Consider the following 22,475-nt stretch of genomic DNA (forward strand, 5'->3'; position numbering starts at 1 on the left):
AGAACTCGCCAGCATCTGATTCAAGTTGCATTTCTTGATACAGACTTAAGTGACAATGGTTTTCCAAAGTACTCCTGAGCCCATGTGGCTATGTTTAACACAGTAGCATTTTTATTCCTTATGCAATGCCACATGAAGTCTCGAGGGTCACACACATTCAACAGAGGTTTCCTGCCATGCCCTACACAAACTGATATTTCTCAGGACTTTGCAATCTTGCATTGAGAAATGTGATTTTTTTAATTGTTTGACAATTCTCTTATGAAATTTGGCACAAAGTAGTGAGCCATGACTCACCTTTTTTGGAAAGACTGAGATGCTCCTTTAAGACTCAATCACGACCTGCTAATTGTGGACTGTTTCAAAACAGTTCTTGAACTGGATATTCTGTTATCTTTTTATTTTTATTTTGCATCTGACCTAACTTTTTTGGAGTGTGTTGCACAATTAAAATGTGTTTATATTTACAAAAAACAATTCATTTGCCAGCGAAAACTGTAAATTTAATTAGAGAATTAAACAAATCTCAGATTCTTGATATTGCATTTTTCAAAATGACCCAAGTTTTCTGGAATTGTGGTTGTATATACCATGTCAAACCCTAGTTGCGAGCACACCCACCAACACCGAAGATCAGCTTCTGTCAAACCTCACACTTGCCTTGACAGTGTCATTCTCACATCCAGCCCTCCTGAATAAACAACTTACACTCATTAACGCTGAATACATCTCACTGCCAAGAAACGGAAGTGATATACTGACGAAACAAACACACCAACTTTGCTTATTAGCACTGCAAATCAAAATCCTCATATTTTTAACCTAATTAAAGGGTGAGCGACAGATAGATGTCCAAGATAAAGAAAATAAAAAAACAAAACTTCTAGTTAAACATCATATTCCAAGTGCATTTAAAATCTTTTAAAATCATTTATCAAGCTTTTTGACAGTAAATCTAAAAATAATCATCAGTAAAAAGGTTGTCGAATGAACAAACTAATTAATAGCAAAGGCTTCTCCAATTAATATATATACACACATACAGTATACATATAGTATACATTATATATATATATATATATATATACACACACACACACATTTTTTATTCTATTTTATTCGACCCCAAGCCCAATAAAACCTTCAGGTATAACTTTGGGGAAAATATAATTATAATATATAATATTTAAATATGTCATAATATGCCTTGCAGCTGTATTAGCAGAATCAGGATTTTCAGTAAGCAGAATGCATTTGCTTGCATGCTCTTTCCACCTTCAATGCCGCAAAACACATGAAGGTTCTGAGGAGGATGGGGAACGGAGGTCAGAGTTCACAGAAAGACAAGTGAGCTGTTTGCCACGATTCTGCTGAGCAATGGACTTCTGTTCGACTTCTGCCCCCGCCCATCTATCCCATAATTACATCTGCACTGTACTGCACTGTCGCCCTCACTGCATTTCCAGCCAAAACCCGTTCAGACATCAAGAGAAAGAGGAGGTCTACAGCGCCCACCTGCAGGGGCAAGCAGCTCTATCTGTACATGAGCCACACAGACGGAACCGGGGATATTACAGTTAACTAAAACTAAAATTAAAACTTAGAACATTAAGTAAAAATTATTGTTATTACTTGATTAATAGTAAGTGAGATACATCTTTTGGAATGCCGCAATACAAATCGATTCTCAATTCTATATATGCATAGATTTAAAATATATCAAATTGAAATTAGATTCAAAATCGAGAATCGAATAGCAGAGAAATGAGTTATAACTCTTGAGTTATAACTCTCGAGCGAGAGTTATTTCGTTTAAATTATGCACACCTCATAACTGCGTTCATTTAATCTAGTCCGCGTTCATATTCGCCTCTCGCGCGCATGAGCTTTTGCATCATTAAAATGAGTTAGCATCAAGTCGACAGACATATCTATGAAAGGAAGCGACTATCATCAGGATCTTGTTTGCATTTCCCAAAAGCATCGTAAGCCGTTATTGGTGGTAATCGTTCTACGATCAATTTAAGCTGTGGGGAAAGGCAGCCCTGATCAGTGTCCGATCGTTCGGGTTAGAGATATATAATACAGGCCATTGCATTCTCCATATTTATTACTTTAGCCTCAGATATAGGACATGTTCCTTCTCTTTTATAGGTGAGTATTTGTTTGTTACCACAAAAAAAACGCTTACCACGTTGAACGTGCTTCTTCTATGTAAAGTAGCCTACCTGTACACGGAAAGATCATAAGAAAAGCTTGATGTGTGGTTGACTAACTAAACTAAACATTATTTAAGGTTATTTTCTATTTGTTAAGACATTGATATGGACAGCTGTTGTCAAGTATAAGCTTCATTCATAATGCTTCGTCTGTGTGTATGTATGTATGTATGTATGTGTGTGTGTGTATATATATATATATATACACATATATATAGATAGATAGATAGATAGATAGATAGATAGATAGATAGATAGATAGATAGATAGATAGAACACTCACTATATAATTTTATGGAAACGATGCATTTAAAGTAAAAAAAAAAGTTAATCAGAACTGAAACATCATGTGGGAGAGTAAATGACAACAAATTTCTTTTTTTTTGCTTTTTTTTTGCTAACTATCCCTTAACATTGGACCAAGCCACCTTTTCACGCATTAATGCTTCCGTTCTCTGAATATGTATACGTATATGGATTATTTATTCACTGTTTCACTTTGAATCCAGAATGAATTTTAACACAGATCTGGAGATGTGACAGTTGACAGTAGCCATTGTCATTGCGCTGTCAAGATTGCACAGATGACATTTATCATCAAGACAGAAAACTACTTCCTGTGCTTGTTCATAAGCTAGAAGTGAAGGCCAAGTATCATAACCCATACTCGGTAATTGTCCTCTGTATTTAACACATCCAAGTTAGTGCACACACATTAGAAGCAGTGAGTAGAGAACACACACACACACACACACACACACACACACACACACACACACACACACACACACACACACACACACACACACACACACACATGAAACAAAGTGGGCAGCCATTCACTGTGGCGCCCAGGGAGCGATTGGGGGTTAGATTCCTTGCTCAGTCATTTTGTACTGAGAATCGAACCCATAACCTTATGGTTAAAAGTCCAACTCTCTAACCATTAGACCACAACTGCCCACAACAGTCCAATAATCCACATTACGAATCCACATCACATCCACATCCTCAGTCAAAGAGTTGATTCATGCAAAGTAAATGGAAAACAGGCAAGTATAATGCACACATTTATCAGGGACCAAGGCAGCACAAAACACCCACAAAAAAAGCTGTTTTTTCCCTTTCTTTCTTTCTTTCCTTTTTTTTTTCTCACAGCTGACAGTGGCCCAAATGATTTTTCCCTTTTATGTAACAGATCCGGTTTTCGGAATACAGTGTGATCAGCAGAAATCAAGGTCTATATGACATTTTCAATCCGGTTCTGGAAGACTTATATGTGAATACAAGTTGGATATGCATTTGATTTTTTTTTGCAATGTGACATGAAAGTTAACCGTGGTATTGGAATTCATGCAATTACTGTGTCAATCTAACTCAAAATTTGCCTTAACTGCACTGCTGACTTCCCATGATAAATATCCCATATAAAAACGGGGCCTGACCTCATTAATATATACATCACCTTATATAAATATTTAATTTATAATACATATATCACATAATTTAATCATGTAGTACATTATAATAATCTAAATGTAATATTTGCTTTGAATATTAATATAATAATTAATAAAATGAACGGATTAAACTAACAAATTTAATAATTTTAATTTAATTGCTTTCTTCATAATTAATTGACATGCAATTTGATGCTGACCTTGAAGGCAGCTTTATTAGTATTGCCTTGTTTTATTTTTTTAATGCGTATTTAAAATGGACATGTGGACCATATTTGAAAGTTATGAGAGCAAGGGAAAAAAAATCTCAGCAAAAAAAAACTTAATCGGGCAATTTGAGTTCGGTGTAAGATACTTTCATGTTCAGCAGTGGAAGAGATTGTGCGTGAAAAAAGCTGCCAAGAGAAATCAAAAAGAATTAAAGAGCTAGTTCCACCCAAAATGAAAACGGTGTTATTATCTCTCACCTTCTCATGCTTCAAAACCTGTATGACTTGCTTTCTTCTGTGGAACATAAAAGCAGATATTTTGAGAAACGTGTCAGTGTTGCTTGGTCCATATAATGGATGTCAATGGTCACCAAAACGGTTCGATTCTTTAAAAATATGTTCTGTTATATTCCACAGAAGAAATACATTCATACAAGCTTAGAACAACAAGATGAATCAAAAATGATGAAAGAATTTTCATTTTCGGGTGAACTATACCTTTAAGATTTCCAAACGAAGAAATGACAACACAAATAAATAAAAGAGCTTTGTTTTATACCAGCTGAGGTTTTTCTATTGGGTCAGAAGAAGACATGTGATGTCCAAAGCTACAATTGCAAGAGAAAACCCCACAGAAGAAAAAAAAATCAGATGTCATTCAAATTATCTGAAGTTTTTTCCCCTCATTATTTTCTAAGGAGTCTCTGTACTTCTTCACCTGAAATGTTAATGTCTGCTTTATAACCTTATATGATTTGTGTGGAAAAAAGCCCACATTGTGTCCTCATTTACATAAATAAATTCACCTTGAGCAATTTGCATGCTGATGAACCTCAATGTATTCATACAAAACAGACGAGATAAGAGGAAACAGTGTTCACGTTCTGGGGCGCTTCTGACGAACAGAATTGTTTTAGCGTTAAACAACTCTTATTGGCTATGGTCTAATACGACTGCTAATTACTACAAGCCCTCGAAACGAAGTGGAAGCGTACGGTGACAATAGTGTGTTTGGTTTCCTAATGAGAGTGGAGCGTGAACGAGACATGAAGCGAGCGAGCGAGAGAGAGAGAGAGAGAGAGAGAGAGAGAGAGATAGAGAGAGAGAGAGAGAGAGAGAGAGAGAGAGAGGAGGTTTCTTGCACATTCAACAGTTATACATAAAAAAATAAATATTCACTAAAAATTACAATATAATTTACATATATAAATTATGCATCATATGAACACGCCAAACATGATGCAATTCAAACTACGCACTGGGTATCTTCTGCTCATCAAGACTGGATTTATGTGATCGAAACGTACAGTAAAAACAGTAAAATTGTGAAATATTGTTGTAATTTAAAATAACTGTTTTCTATTATATTCTTATTCTATTATATCTATTTTAATGCTATTTATTCCTGGGATGGAATCGCACAGTCTTCAGTGTCACATGGTCCTTCAGAAATCATTCTAATATGCTGATTTGGGGCTCAAGCAGTGTTCAATTTGTAAATTCTAATGTTCCGGAACAACGGGATGGGATGGATCCGGTAAGTTAGTGAGGTTGAGAAAAGTAACTAAAAGCGCAATCTCAGGCGGGTTTCCATCCTATTATTTTTGATGCACATTATGTAAACAAAACAAAAAAACTGGATGGGAACGGTTGACATGTGAAATAAACTCTCAAAATGCTATAGAATATCTTGAGTTTTGTGTTAGATAAAATAAGCATTAAGGTGATGTAATCCGTTTATTTACATACTGATGACGTGTTGTGACCATTTGTGTATGTAAAACACCATGGAATTATGCATTAGGCCTGACAAAGGTCTGACCTTGGCACACAATTCTTCCAACATAGCCATTGACATTCATACAGAATTCAATGAAGGTAGGCTATATTGAGGTTTCCTCATCGGCATATTGAGCATAGAAGCCGTTTAAGCCCCCATATGAGATATTTCAGCCATTCCTCTGCGTCTCCTCGCAGCATTTAATAAAATGATGTCCAACAACAAAAATAACTCACTACCAAGCAACAGGCTCCAACACGACAAGAAGTTCCCTTAAGATATAGCGGTGCAGGTATGACATCAATGTACAGGCCAACCGGTAGTTACCATCACACTGGTTCAACCCAATAGGATATTCCCATAGGCTTATGGCTTGTCGCAAAAAAAAAAAAAAAAGCTCAGAGATCAACAACAGTTTATTGTACTTACATGTTTTGTCCTTCAAGATAATTATCACAGATGAACACAGCTGTTATGAATTTTGAAGCCTAAATGAAGTCGCCAGAAGTGTAAAGCTAAAGGTAGGCTATAAATTAACTACACCACAGTCCCACAAATTCAACGTCACCTGTTCAACTCTTTCTTTTTTAGTCTAAAAACATTTTCCCAGAACGTTTGAGTTATACTAGTTTATAAGAGCACAATTATGAGCATAATAATGCTGTAAAAGCGGACTGAGTTTACATTTCAGCGTAATGACGTTTAATCTCCACGACTGCCTCTGTAGTCCCATTTAGACACTTGTTAACCACCTTTTTCAAGAAACGTAACTGCTTAAAAAAAATCACGAGTGAGGTAAAGGCCCGTTCACACCAAGGACGATAACTACAGATAACGATAAAGATAGTTCTAAAAATCGTTCTTAATATTAAAGAGTAGCAAAACTATAACAATAACGGCATAGAGAAACGATATCGTTGGAATCACTTTCAGAACAATTCTATAAAGCTGATGAACGATAAAAACATTGACAACCAATCAGAATCCACCCTGCTGTAACTAGCTCAAGCACTTAAAGCAGCAGACAAGAACGCACGTAGAATAAACAGAGCGATATCATCCCCTGGTGTGGACGCTAATATAGTTATCTTTATAGTTATCGTTCTTGGTCTGAACGGGCCTCAATACTGATACATTTTATACCATAGAACAAAACGTTAAAGTGTCTTGAGCTTGTGTTAATCACAAACCTTCTTTCAGCCATTTAACCAAACCACCATTCAAAAGACCCATTGACTTCGGGACGATAGAACCGGAAGTGCTAAAAAGCTAACTCGCTTCTGCGTTTTGGCCTACAAAGTGATGTCATACCTGCACCACTTTAAAATGCGCATAATGTGGTGGATAGAAATGCCCAATGATTCAAGAGCATACAAAATGCGAAACATCATAAAAATTTATAATTTATGACGAAAATTAAAATAGACTTTAGAAAACAATATGCGACAAAACCTGCGTTTCCATCCCTTCTGTTCAAAAGAACAAAATCATCACTTCCTGGGAAATTCTAGTGATGACATTAATATTAATAAGATATAAACAGACAAAACAAAAACATGTCTAATTTTGGGAATGACAGCACAGCAGCCAGCGTGCCACAAGGAGCACTATATCCGTTCATCCATCGTTATGAATTTGCAGTCCAGATCTAAGATTTCAGAAGTGTCAAAAAGATGACTTCCAGTTATAATTGAAATGTTCAGTCACATACTTTCTAAATCCCTAATACATTCACTTGGAGTTTCTTCTGTAAATGTTTTCATCATCGTTTATGTGCATCTCTTTTTGTCGAATAATAGGCTAAAACAAGTGTACAAGTTTCATTTCTGAGATTTTGTTCACATTTTATGCAATATTCCAAAATATACGCATAGTTGTTGTACATAGTTGACGACAATTCTTCCACTTCTTAATAGTTATTTTATACATTTAACATGCATATAGCAAGTTGCTGATAACATTATTGTTACAGTATTATACTTAATTGTCCTGAACATATGTACACAGGATGAGTATGAGATGGGGGATACCCCAAATGAGTTGCTGGATCGTATTTTGGATGTGTGAAATAATACTATTTCAAAACAGTCCTGTTTTTACTGTATTTTTGATCAAATAAAAATACCATACTCAGCCTTGGTGAGCATAAGAGACTTCTTTCAAAAATGTAATTATTTCAGACTTTTGACCAATGTTGTTTCCATATTCTGTGTGGTTTGGTAGGGTGTTGCTAGTGTGTTCTGGATGGTTGCTTATTGGTCTAGACATAATAGCGCACTACCAAATCAAGACTTCACCTTATATTAAAAGGACATGGGAAATCAAACAAGATATGATCATGCGATCTCCAGCATCATGGCTAATAGATCGAGTCGGATCACTGTGGTCAAAAACAATCAAACCTATCATAACATAATGGGAAAGACATGTGCAAGTAAACATGTCCTCAAAGAGTAATGGAGATGTACATCTTTGCTCTTCTCTTTTCATGTAGGCTACTCCCTTTGTCTTCCCCATATAAGGCAACTTCCTGCCTATTCTCTGTCTTCATCTATCTAGCAGTCTGATCGGTGTATTACATTTCTATTGTGAGCATATTCTTATTTCCAAGCCAGTTTAGACATTGAAAAATGAAAGTGCTGCTACAGAATAATGAAACATGCAGCCCGGGATGTTGGGCATGGTCATTGATCACAGAACTCATGCTTGCAGATTGGAATAAAGCCCACAATGAAACTTATTCTGCCAAGATATCATCTGATTGTCAAGTCAAGTCATCTTTATTTATATATAGCACGTCAAAGCAGTTTCACATTCATAAACAAGACAATCTACATCAAACATGAGACAAATTCAAATTATGCTGTAAAACAGCTCTAAAAAGGTTGATTCAGTTTGGGTCAATAGTTTTGTAAAGTAAATCAATTATGAAATTAGTTAAATTAATTTATAAGCTGCTCTACAGAAGTCAATCGTAATTCACTTTGAGTCAGTTCAATGTTGATTCACTTCAGTTCAATAAGAGTTGATGTTGCAAAATCTATCAATTCGAAACTGTTGATTCAGCTATAAATGCCTGTACTGTACTGTACTGTATAAAGAATATCCGGTAAAGCAGTGGCTCCCAATCTTTTTTATGGGCCAGCACCCCCCTATCCCTAATCTACGTCATTTTCTGCAGTATATGTGGTCTAATTGCTTTCTCTAAATATTAGTGTTGGATATTATTCTGTGTTTATTAAAATTATGCCTATTATTATATTTAGACCATTCAAATGGTAGGGGTCAGTAGAATTCTTGGCGATCTTGAGCTTTCTTTAAAATGCTATCTGACATACCCTGTTGCCCCAAAGCTTAAAGAGACTTGTTACAAAATGCTGTCTAGGATATATCCAAAGTGGATTTTTTACAGAAACGTCTTCAGTTTGTTCTTACTTGAAACTCTTAAAAAGCTTTTTTTTTTACTACTGTGATTTTTATGGATGTTTTTAATTGGCTTTCAGTGAAAAATAATCATAATTATCCCCTAGTTTTAGAATATATCCCGTTTTTTAAGAATATGTTGAATCCCCAGTTTAGTGCTGTCCTGATTTATTTCATAATCTGATTTTCCCCCCACTTTCAATTATTTTACTTTGACGAAAGGTTCAATTTTTGTGAATTCTTTGAATGAAAGATCAAAAGGATAAACAATGCAGATTTATTGTTTACAGCCATATTTGATCATATTTACCATGGGTGCCAATAATTCTGACCACAACTGTATATATAAAGTGTCAATATAATAATGAATAATATATTAATCCATTCCAACCCTAAGCATTTCTTGGAAATCATTATGATGGTAAGAGCAGTGGGTTAAAGTTTAATAAAAGGTGTTTCACCAGAGCAGGTAATTATGAGAACAGGACGTGAAAATGGCCATATCTTGAAGGTGGTTATGGCGTTCTATAAAATCATATAAAAAGCGCCTGCGGCTCTTTTGAAAAGCAGGCAGATAATTAAAGCATATGATCGCTCTACGGTGAGGAAATTGGCAGGCTGCTTAGGGCCTGGTGGAGACGGAAATGTAGAAGAAATCAATGTAGCTTGATCTGCTTGATCTGTCACAATGACTTCACAGAAACACACACTTCATTTTCTGACTCAGAGCAAGAGACAGAGAACCAAGTTCGAAATACAGCGAGAAATAAAGCGGTCTTCATTGTAAAATTCAACATTGCACTACAGGCGAAGGCTTGACAAAAATGAACCATGACAAAACGCATGGGGTTACGCATGAAAGTACATCTGCATGCACGTCACACAGCCAAAGGACACAAAAAGACCTCTCACACACACATACACAGACATACTGGTGTTATAATGTCAGGTTTTCAGTATGTAGAGTTGTTCTCAGTGGAAATGAATGGCTTCTTTGCTCTTTAGCTTACCTGACAGCAAGGCACAGTGCAAAGTCCACGAGTGAAGTTTCCATGACAATAAAACCGAAGGTCTTTCTATAGCGCTGACATTTAAAATTATATATGTGCACATACCAGTATCATTAGCCACTATGTGCTATTTTATTCAAACTCTACAACACTTTCATAAAGTAACTTCATTTTCTCAAGCCTTACTCCATATATAATGCTAGTTCATGAAATTTTATAATTGCATAAACAATGATGCTGGAAAGTCTTTCAGTTGTGATTTATATAGTCAAGCAGTCAATATGCCTATAAAAACAGCATGTAACTCATTGTGCACTGTTCTGTGTGTCAGAAAAGATACCTCAAAATAGGTGGTTTACTGAAGGGGAAGACTATCATACCTATTTTTGCCTGGTAGATAAAAACCACCACAACAACAACAACTCAAATTTAACGATGGACCAGAACCATATTTAGTGGCCAGAAATTCATTGACTTGAACCACTTTTGACTTGAGCCAATAAGTAACAACTGATATTTAGTGGCCAGAAATTCATTGACTTGAGACACTTTTGCCCTGGAAACCACCCACAACAAGCTGGCACTGTGGCAGTCAAATTTGTATGAACAATCACCAGAAACTTACTGTTGCCCTAACTTTACTCATATCAAAAAAGGATATGGAAAAAGTGCTCATAATTTCATGCTCATGCTTTTATTTTAGTCCAGTTTTTTAATTTATTTGCATAATTTGCAAGTGCTCAATTACCAAAAATAATTAGTTGCAGTCCTAATTAACACAGCACATATCACCAAACAGAATGTACAAACAAGTGGGGCAGATTTAAAAGTGAACTCACACTTCACATCAAACTATGTTCATGCCATCTGGCTGCCCTCTCTATTCAGCTTCACAGGCAACCTGTCACAGGTATAGTCTCTATGTAACAATAACAATTAATAATTAGTACACACACACACACACACACACACACACACACACACACACACACACACGCACACGCACACGCACACGCACACAAACACACACACGCACACAAACACACACACACACACGACCAAATTCCGATTTTCCAATTTTACTAAGCCGTTTTGATCCAGCTGCAAATTTAATAATTAAAAAAAAAAATTTTAATAACGTAATTTTCGGAAAAAAGACATAAACAACGTGTCATGCTCGCCAAGTTGAGCCAAATACTGCTCATAGGGCGCTACAGTTGAAAAACCCTGCTCAAACAAGTTGAAATGAAATGTGTTTTCTTTGGTGCAAACCAGGGGCGAAGTGAATATCAAGCAACTCAGAATGGACCAAATAAACTTTCTTTTTCTCTGAAAATACTATTCAGTAAGGGGAGTTGCAAGACTTTCTGATGCATTTCAGAACTCCTAACTGGTAATTGATGCAATTCTTTCTCTTTCCTTCTGCACATTCATTACTGGCCTTATTCCCGCCAGTGGCTCTCAAAGGCATAACAAAAAAGCAGGTGTTTTGTAGGCGTGACCTCAGCACCTGAGCAGTGTATCTATATCTGAACATCTGGGTGTGCGCGAACACAAGCGAGAAGGGACGGACAGCTCACAGCTGTAAGGTCAGAAGACCTTCGGCCTCTCTCGTTGATGTTCTGGGGCGGCTTCCTGCGGGGAACGCCTGTCATGTCGGTGGGCCGCTGTGGGCCCTGACAAACATGCCCTAGCTGTACCCTGACTGAGCGTAGCCATATGGCGACGGAGGCAGAACGAACACGTCCCGTGAACAAAGGTGTCGGAGCATCATGCGTCAGCAGCGCCACGTATACCCTGATCACTTCACTGCAGGTCTGGGCTCAGACCTTCCCAGCAGCCGCATGTTTTAAACCCCCAGCCTCATTAGTGCTGGAAGAGGTAACCTCTGTTCGGGACAGGAGAGTGACCAAGCATGCTACGTGCCTTAGCGTAGCGGCGAAGAAATGAGTGCAAAAAGGGTTCGCCTGATTGATTTACATCCCCAACTTTATTACAGGGGAGAATATGATGTAAAACACCACGACAGTGCCAGATCTAAGAGCAGCCTGATTAAGGTCGACATGTGCCGTCCTTACAAGGGGGAAATTTGGAAATAATGCGACAGTAATCCAGGCAGCCTGATGAAGATGAGCATGGCAGCAACCCAACTCTCTGGCGACCAGCAATTACACCCTTCCGTCTCTGGCACGTCTTTTATATATGGAAACACCAACCCAAACTGAGTGAGGGCTGTTCAGAGGACAAGATAAAGGGATGCTGGTAAGAGAGAGCCGTCGTACATTAAAAAAAAAATGCAGGATATGCGCACTTTGACCTTGCTGTATTAACTTCCAACTGAAATTCTGAGGCCTTGCTGTTTTTCATTAGGAAAAAGACGGAACAAAACTTTTCCCTCAGCTGGCCGCAGAGTATCCCCCTTTGGAAAGCAGTGAGAAACCAATAGCTTTTCTTTTGTGACCCTATTTTCTTGGCATGTTGTCCCTGTTGGCCCAGGTGGCAAGAATTAAAACATTCAATTGCTATTTGCGTCTTGTCCTACCGAGTCGAACCCAATGATTCATGCTGTGAACACAACACACTGACTAAATCAAGAGAAGTGATTATCTGATGTGGACAAGAAATCCCCACCCAATTGACTCGATCAAATTAGGTTTGATCAGAGTAGATTAACTAAAATGAAAGAGTAATGGGAAATGTGAAAGAGGTGTTTGGCATCTAAACTTCACTCACAAAAAGCTAATTTCTGTTTGAGCAGCTGTTTGGCCAAGGAACAAAAACTTATATCGATATTTAGACCAACAGCATGCTTGGGATATTGCTTTTATCCAACAGTTTAATAAACCAGATCTCAATATTATGTCATTTACATTTTAGAAAATACTGCGTTACATTACTTATTTTTGCTCCACCATTGAAAACATGTTTAAAACGAAGCCAAAGCATCAACCACTGCGCATCGCACACTGCGTCCTAACCAGTCGTGACGCCATGACACACGATCCTTTCTATGTTAATCCAAGGTTCTGTCCAAACCATCTGTGACACTGTGATATGATACAAGTGATAGGGGATTCTATTTTTGGAATGGTTTCTATCTCTACGACATTTTGGCTGTAATCTCAGGAACCGACTGTGTTTTGTATACTATTAAAAATGTAATTTTTAAGTTTAATTTGAGTATGTGTATCATTGAGTGTAACTTTAACAGTCATAATGAAAGCAACAATGGATCATACTCAGATCTTGAAAATAACAAAAGAAGCATGAACGTACAGACTGTGAACTCACTTATGTAAACAAACGAGTGTATTCCACGACAAAGATTGTATGGGATGTATTGTGATTAATTTTGTTGTGTCTCTTATAGCCATGTCATGTCTAGTGTGGACAGACAAATAGCTTATTGCTGAAATCTAATTGCATCATAACTGGTTAGGATACGGTGTGACTGTCCTTTTCCAAATCAATACATTTGCGAATAACCAACACAATCTCATAGAAATTTGTAAGAATTTTACATTTTGGCAAAATAGTGCAATTCGTCCAGTCTCATTTGTACATTTTCGTATGATCTGCTAAGTGACAGTTTTGTTTATGGGTGGACCATACTGATTATTTTTTTCTAAAAGAAAACAGTTTGTTTTTGTATGATTTACATTGTACAAATTCATATGAAATCATGAGATTGAGTTATATACCTCAAAATCTGTTGGTAATTGTTTTTTTTTTTCTGGGCAGATAATTCTACAATTGTGGTATCCCAATGATGAAGTTTATACTTTTGAGTACATAATGTTAAATAATACACTGTGTTATTAACATATTATTAAATTGTGTTATATTATATACCTAGTGTATGCACTAAATGGCAGGCCATGACAACAATAAAACAAAAACTGCCCTCACAAAAAATTGTCACAGAGGACTCAAGTCCATCAGGATCACTAACAGAATCCTTCAGAATTACTCACAAAGCAGAAGTTATTGTTTAGCTAAAAACTGGGGAAGAAAAAAAAAGAAAGAAAAAAAAAGACAGGCATCATATGCATGAATCCCAAATATCAATTGTTCCCTTTCATTGGTTTCTTTGCAAGGCACTTCCAAACCCCATTTAAATGTCTAATAGAAGACATTATCTGTAATCAAGAGTGGCTAAACACAATAAATGTGACTGGCGAAAAGCTCTGGAGCCTGACAATGTGAAGGTTACTCAAGAACAAGCCAGAGTACAAACACTTCAACTGATATTGCTCAATCACCAGGCTCATTAAACCATGTTAATGTGCTTGTCTCGATGAAATACATCACATTTCCTGATTCAAAACTGCTAGACTGATGAAAACTAGAGGAACATCTAGTTTTAGCAGGTTTCCGGGTGGTATACTTTGTTTTTCAGAAGAGACAGATGTAGATATAAAAACATCTGCCTAAAGGTAGTTGTCCACGTGTTTGGAAAAAGGATAATTTATCTAGTAGAAAAGCAGAAAAACTGTTGTAATCAGCTACTTATTTCACTCTGATGGGTTTCACAAATAACATAATAAACTTGAAAAGACAAGAAAGCTTCTGTTAGAGCAAAAGTATAGAATTGAGCAGGCAAATCAAAACAAACTTGGAAGAAAGAACAAGCAATGCTATATAAAGCATAAAAACTGATGAGAGTGAAACACAGTCTCTCTCTCTATTTCCCACATAGACACAAAGTGAGTGTGGTGAATACATCAACAATATGCTCTGACTGCAGTCTTTCTCTCAGAAATTAAAGCAATCATTGGGTCTAATGCAGGCTGAGGAGATAGAGGCCTTGTGCGGGAGGAGAGGAGAGGGCTTCCTGTCTCCGAGAAATGGGCATTGAATTCTGATTACGGCCACCTAATAGAAAGTAATGAGAGAGGCTTATGCTCCAATGCCTTTTGCTTTCCTGGCCAGAGCAGCGAGCGCTCTACTAAAGGCCAAAGCACTGGTGCACTGATTGGGGCTGACACTGCAGCTGGAGGGAGGGGGGGGGTTAGTCAGAGACAGAGAGAGAGAGAGAGAGAGAGAGAGAGAGAGAGAGAGAGAGAAAAGAGAGAGAGAGAGAGAGAGAGAGAGAGAGAGAAGAGAGAAGAGAGAAGAGAGAAGAGAGAGAGAGAGAGAGAGAGAGAGAGAGAGAGAGAGAGAGAGAGAGAGAGAGAGAGAGAGAGAGAGAGACACATTAATATGGAGATCAGAAGAGGATGTGCCACCTTACCCAATGTCCACCTGGCCCTCCACCCAACCATTTGCATCTGGGACCTCTATGATGGACTCCATCTCCACAAAGAGAAGGTTAAGATCTTTGCGAAGACCCTCAAAGACACGGCCCTAGGACACAGTCCTTCTACCCTCTCCTCAATTACACGCTTCAGTGATCATCCAGACCTCCTCCTCCCCACCACCCCAGGATCATCCCTCCTGCTGCCAGGAGGCACAACAGCTCAGCCTGCCTTTTTTTTGTCCTACTATATGGGTTCATTTTGTTTGTTTTTAATGCGCTTTTAATGTTTAATTGGTAAGTCTTTGTAAAGGTTTTCAAAAATTGTTTTCCAGATATCACCATTTTGAATGGGTAATGCTTGTTGTAGTTTTGTGTTGAACTTGTTCCACATATTTCAGAATTTATCCTGATTAATGGCGTTTTCAATATCTTCAAGTTTCATGTGGGTATAATTTAGTTTTTTGTTCCTAATTGTACTTTTGGTGTGGTACAAAGGAGGTCTTGGTGTGGTAAAGGAGATCTATGCAGTAAGATCTCAACAGTAAAACAGGGTAAATCCCATGTTTGGTTGAGAAGAGATCAAACCCTTGGCATTACTGATAGAGATCTCTCTCTCACAACCAAATAAATCTGTTCTTTAAACTCCCAGATCAATTAAATCCCAAAAAAAAGAACCCAGTAAGCTGTATGAGTTAAATCCTGGCTACAGATGGGCCCCAGACAGTGGAGACAAACTCATCATGGCCTTGAAATCACCTGATCTGATGAATGACATATTCACATATGACCAAACTCAATATGTCCCTACCAAAAACCGTGTAAACAAGGCAATTGATGACATCAACACGATATTCCGTAAGGCAGCCATCAGAGCTGACCTCATAAAACAGAAACATAAGCCTATTAGAAGACTAATGTTAACATTGAAGACTAAGACTAATGTCTCAACAAATGTTGAGAAATGGTTTGATAAAGAATGCAAGACCATCAGAAAGGACTTTAGAAATATAGCAAATGAAAAACACCGCCAACCAAACAACCCGGCCTTACGTATTAGATACAATGACATTTTAAATAAATACAAATGTACAATTAGGAACAAAAAACAAAAGTATACCCACATGAAACTTGAAGATATTGAAAACGCCATTAATCAGGATAAATTCTGGAATATGTGGAACAAGTTCAACACAAAACTACAATAAGCATTACCCATTCAAAATGGTGATATCTGGAAAACACATTTTGAAAACCTTTACACAGACTTACCAATTAAACAAATTAGACCAGAACAAAACTTTATAAAAGAAAAAACTCCAAACATTAAAACAAACAATTAAAGACAACCAAAACCCTCTTGATTCTCCAATTACTTGGGAAGAATTGATCACACAGACAAAATCTCTCCAGCCGAGGAAAGCTTGTGGTCCAGACAGCATTAAAAACAAGATGCTCAAATGCAGCACCCCAGAGATGCAGGCTGCAGTGTTAAAGCTGTTCAATATTGTTCTACAGTCAGGATGTTTTCCTGACATCTGGTGGAAAGGGCTCATTTCCCCCATTCATAAGAGTGGGGACAAATCAGACCCTAATAACTAACGTGGCATCTCTGTCAGCAGCTGTCCAGGCAAATTATTCTGTAGCATTCTAAATAAAAGAATGCTAGATTTCATTGAGGAACACTCCATCTTAAGTAAAAGTCAGATTGGTTTCCTCCCAAAAAACCACACCACTGATCATATACAGTATATACCTTGCACACATTAATTAATAAACATGTACAGCAAACTAAAAATGGTAAAATATTCTCTTGTTTCATTGATTTCAGAAAAGCTTTTGATTCTATTTGGCATGAAGGTCTCTTTTACAGACTTCTACACTGTGATATAGGGGGCAAAATGTATGATCTAGTTAAATCTATGTATTTAGAAAATATGTGTGTTGTTAAAATTGGCAACAAACAAACTGATTTCTTCACCCAGATAAGAGGTGTTCGGCAGGGTTGCAATTTAAGTCCAACATTATTTAATATAGATCAATGAGCTTGCAACAAGGATTACCGCAACAGCTAGACATATTAGAAAAGTACTGTCAGAACTGGGCTCTGGCTGTAAATATGAAGAAAACTAATATCATGATCTTCCAAAAACGCCCAAGATGTCAGGAGAACAAACATCAATTCACCATTAATAATGATGTCATTGAACACAGCATGAGCTATACCTACCTTGGTATAACCATATCAGCATCAGGGAGTTTCAACATGGCAGTGAATGCACTAAAAGAAAAAGCTTGAAGAGCTATACATGCAATTGAGAGACAAGTCTATACCTTCCAAATTCCAATTAAAATCTGGCTTAAAATATTTGACAGTGTCATCCAGCCCATTGCGCTGTACGGTAGTGAAATATGGGGTCCACTCAGCCATCAGAGCTATACCCCTTGGGACAAACACCCAACAGAATCTCTTCATGCAGAATTCTGCAGATACATTCTACACGTACACAAAAACACACCAACAAATGCATGCAGAGCAGAATTAGGCAGATACCCACTCATAATTAACATCCAAAAGAGAACACTCAACTTTTTTAACCACCTGAAATCCAGCCCCCAAGAGACAATTCACTCCAAGGCCCTCCGAACCCAGGAGCTGAGCCCAGAAAAGAGTCCCCTATGTCAATTGGTACTCAGACAAACTGCCCCACGTCAGAGACAGTCTGAGCAGCCTCAGAACAACACTGCCTTCCAAACACCAATCAGAGTCAAGCAAATCATGGCAATTGAAACAGGAAGACACAAAAAATCATGGCAACCAAAAGAAAACAGAACGTGTGATCACTGTTTGACAGGTGAGGTTGAGACATAGATGCACTTTCTCCTACAATGTGAAGCGTTCAAAGACACAAGGAACCTTTACTTCAACAAATTTAACTATATAATCCCAAATTTCAAAGACCTGAATGAAATTTCTACATTAAACTTTCTCCTGGGAGAAGGAGACAGAACTTATCTTGCTGCCCAATATGTACAAACATGCCACAACCAGAGGGGCAGTGAGTGACCGACACACACACACACACACACACACACACACACACACACACACACACACACACACACACACACACACACACACACACACACACACACACACACACACACACACACACACACACACACACACACACACACACACACACACACACACACACACACACACACATCCAAACATTGTGTTAAATGTTTATATATATATATATATATATATATATATATATTTTTTTTTTTTTTGTATATTTTGTATATGCTTTGGCAACATTGTTTCAAAAACTTTCATGCCAATAAAGCCCCTTTGAATTGAATTGAAATTGAATTGAGAGAGAGAGAGAGAGAGAGAGAGAGAGAGAGAGAGAGAGAGAGAGAAGAGAGAGAGAGCGAGAGAAAGAGAGAGAGAGAGAGAGAGAGAGAGAGAGAGAGAGAGAGAGAGAGAGAGAGAGAGAGAGAGAGAGAGAGAGAGAGAGAGAGAGAGAGAGAGAGAGAGAGAGAGAGAGACACGGGCAACAAAAAAGGAAAATATGGAGGGTACGCACCATCAATCCGGCTGACCAGCTCCTCCAGTGCCTTCACTTTCCTCTGAATACCAGGCTGAGCAAAGGTGTAGTTGTCCTTGAGGGAAAAGAGAGTAATATGAAAAACCTAAAACTCTATACATATTTGCTCGATTAAATACATGATGTAAACACAAAATTAAAATTATAATTGTGGGAATTTTGGGGATGTCAAATGCCTTTGCGTTTGAAACAGTTAAATCATGTGAGTCTGATTTTGTGACGAAACTTGTTTTGCATTTTTAAGTTTTACTTCATTCCATTGTTTCTGGTTACAACAGTACAACAAAGTTACAACAATGTTAATTTGTTAGGAGTTCCTTATCATAATATTACAAGTATTGTAAGCGTTACAAGTTAGACAGTATGCCAACACTAAGGTTTACACAGCTGCCATAAACTTGAAAAAGAATAACACCATTGTTAAATCAAACTCACAATTAGTAACTTTTCAAGTGTAACACTGGCATAAAATAATTTAAGTAACACTGGTGTAAACTAATAATGAATAACATTGTCACTTATCATTTATTATATGTCTATGATAGTATATTCTTGATAGGCTAGAGTTATTTTTGCTGTACTGGCAAATGTGTAATTTCTAGAGGTTCTAGATTCAACATGTAATAGCTACATAATACATTGAAACTGGCTAGAGGGGGACAAGTAAACAATGTAGAGATGTGAACACAATGATACATTGGATACAGCACACACCGAAAACACCCCATACATATGCACATGTATGCACAAATGCATGTACCACTGCCCTTCCACACTGGGAAGGAAACTGTGTGCTGGCAGAGCTCAACTGCGTGCTGGGAATAGTTATCCCTATAATTAAGTGATAATATTCATCAAGGTCCTGTGGCCCACAGTAGAGCTTAATTACCACATTCATTTCATCCTACGTTAAAAGACCCTTCTTGACCAGACAGCTACTTAAGAGACCCCCACCCACCTCTATCTCTCCCCAAGCCTCAGTGGGATTCCCTTTGCGCTCCCACTGGAGGAAACTTAGACTAGCTATACTGCTCATAGAATCTGAGCACAAGTTCAGATGTTGAGAGCCAGCGTGAAACAAGCTGTAGGTTAGGGATGATAAATTGGGTTGTTAGCTATGCGGAGATTGTCAGCCATGGATATAATCAACAGAAGTTGCAGAGCCATCATTCACACCAATAAAACTGCTGATGTGAAGGAGGTACACGTACAAGGAAAATAACAGACTGACTGGACGTATGCATTGTATGTGAGAGGGATACCCAACCGTAAACGTTTCCAAATATACCTGCTGTGAACCCCCCAAAAAACAAACTGTGCGAGGAAAAGATGTAGATGCTACAGAGCAAGTTAATATCTTGGAATGTCATATAAATGTGTGTGTAGGACAGAGTCCAGCAAAAAAAAAAAAAAAAAAAAAAAAAAAAAAAAAAAGAACAAGGAAAAAAAAGAACTACAGGTTTTAGGATAGTCTTGTACTTTTGCTTTCAACCTTCGCTGACTTAATTTGTAATCTTTTTTACTCATTTACTGGAATGCATGGAAAGACAGAATCTGCTCCTAATTTTTAGATGATGTTTAACATCAAAATCAGGTGACAATAATGGTGTCACCTTATCAAGCGATCTGAGTTATATCATACTTAATAGGGACACACTCATACAAACTTTTGAAACTTAAGTACATTTAGTGGCACATGAGATTCGTAATTGTATAGAAGCTACATTCAAATGGTGGCTAGCCTTTCCTTCGCAATAAATTGCACTGATATCAGTATTATCTGGCTTTTTACTCCAGTCAATTTTCATTGCACCAACCTCAAGTGGCTCTTTTGAGGGATCCAACATTTGTCAAGAGGTAATGACTGTAGGAGAGTTAATTATACACTTTAGACAATCACCTAATTGCTTGCCAAATAGCTTGGTCCCCTGTGCCTTGGCAACCCCAACAAGTGCAAATACCCAGGACTGAACAAAGAGAAGGATTTTCGTAATCAGTCTTCAACTTGCAAAGGTGGACAGACAGATATTCTGCACTATGCAAGTAGGTCTATGGCTCCATCTTTGATGAGACTTCAGAGAGTCAGGATGCTTTAATGTAGCCTGGAAGCAGCTGAGGCGGCAAACACCCGCGAGGGGAGAGAAGTCATTAACCGATAAACAATTTCAGCTGTCCTTCAGGCTCAGATGTGCAGCCTCTGCGCTCCAGAGGTGCCTTAGATGAATACATGAATAGCTGGCTCCCGACCATTAAAAAAGCCACCTCCTCTTTGCAGTGACCTCGAAACAGGACTTTAAAGGGGCAACACAATGAGGCGGCACTGAAACAGATGGGGCGTCGGTGTCCGAGTCCGTTCTTGGCCTACTTTCACAGGTCTACACCTAATCTTCAGCTGGAGCACTGACCCTGGAGGATGCTTGTGGCTCAGTGAACATTAACGCTCCATGCCGGGCTAATCTATCTCTGCAGGAGTCCCTGAGAGTTAGGGCAAACCGCCCCTTTTGTGGGGGAAGGAGCAGGAATCACGATTCGAGCTACAGTCACAATCAGGCCAGATCTGAGAACAAGGGCATCTCGTGGGCAAAGTATTGTCTCCAACTCTTTCATACCTACCAAGTGCTAAGTCTATGTTAACAGTCAAAATTGACTCAGTAACAACACTCCCTTGGGATACAAACACGGGACTATCAGTTCAATGTTGTTTCTACACTATTTTAAAACCACATAAACTGATGGCAATGCTGTTTCCAAAAGACCTTTTTCTGGAAGGTTTAGCTAGTGTAAGAAAATATATCAGCTCCTCGTTCAAAGTGATCACGGAGTATTCAGAAAATGTAACTGTAAAACGTAAAAGTATCATGCCATGTCATGTCACAAACAGAACAGGTAGTTTACACTGTAGCTGAAAAGTGAACGTTGTAGGTTCATGACATTTGTGAGGAGTCACCATCACTTTATGATATCATTTGATTCTAAATTTCCACAGTCTCTCTATCTCTCTCTCTCTCTCTCTCTCTCTCTCTCTCTCTCTCTCTCTCTCTCTCTCTCTCTCTCTCTCGTGCTTGTAGAGCTCCCCTGCATGACACTGCAGAAATAAAAACCAAGTAACGGGGCTGATGGATACGACTCTTTCCTGTTTTATGCTAACAGGCAAAACTGACTACAACAACACTCCAATGGAATATAGAGCGAAAAGAGATCACCAGTTTAATTTTGTTGTTTTTCTGTTGCTTTAACTCTGTGAAATTGCCCTGGAGACAACATCTGATAAGAAATCCATTGGATGGCAGGAGCTAAACAAGTTAAATACCTCTTTCTCTTGCTGCTTGTATGTCATGTTCTGGAGACACATGGATGCAATGCAATTACCTCTGAGGCAGGAAGAGTGGGTCAGTCTTAAGCATGCATTAAGCCTGCCCAGAGACCTCTGTAATTATGTCTGCATTATTAAAGCACCCATGCCTTAATGAAGTGAAGGTGCTCTTACACAGTTAACCATGGGAGCTGTAAATAATCCAGTA

General features: G+C 38.0%; 1 protein-coding gene across 3 annotated transcripts in view; it reads right to left on the reverse strand.

The window, feature by feature from the left end:
- The window catches only part of tbc1d22a (TBC1 domain family, member 22a), a 165,377-nt gene that overhangs the window by 49,273 nt on the left and 93,629 nt on the right, over positions 1-22,475 (reverse strand). For all 3 annotated transcript variants that reach the window (XM_077233939.1, XM_077233940.1, XM_077233938.1), the window contains one exon: positions 18,934-19,009. In XM_077233939.1, coding sequence (XP_077090054.1) covers positions 18,934-19,009 — 76 coding nt within the window. The remainder of the gene's footprint in view (positions 1-18,933; positions 19,010-22,475) is intronic.

The sequence above is a fragment of the Siphateles boraxobius genome, unplaced genomic scaffold (genome assembly GCF_051911475.1).
Source record: "Siphateles boraxobius isolate OS27281-9 unplaced genomic scaffold, OSU_SipBor_1 19, whole genome shotgun sequence".
Classification (NCBI taxonomy): Eukaryota; Metazoa; Chordata; class Actinopteri; order Cypriniformes; family Leuciscidae; genus Siphateles; species Siphateles boraxobius.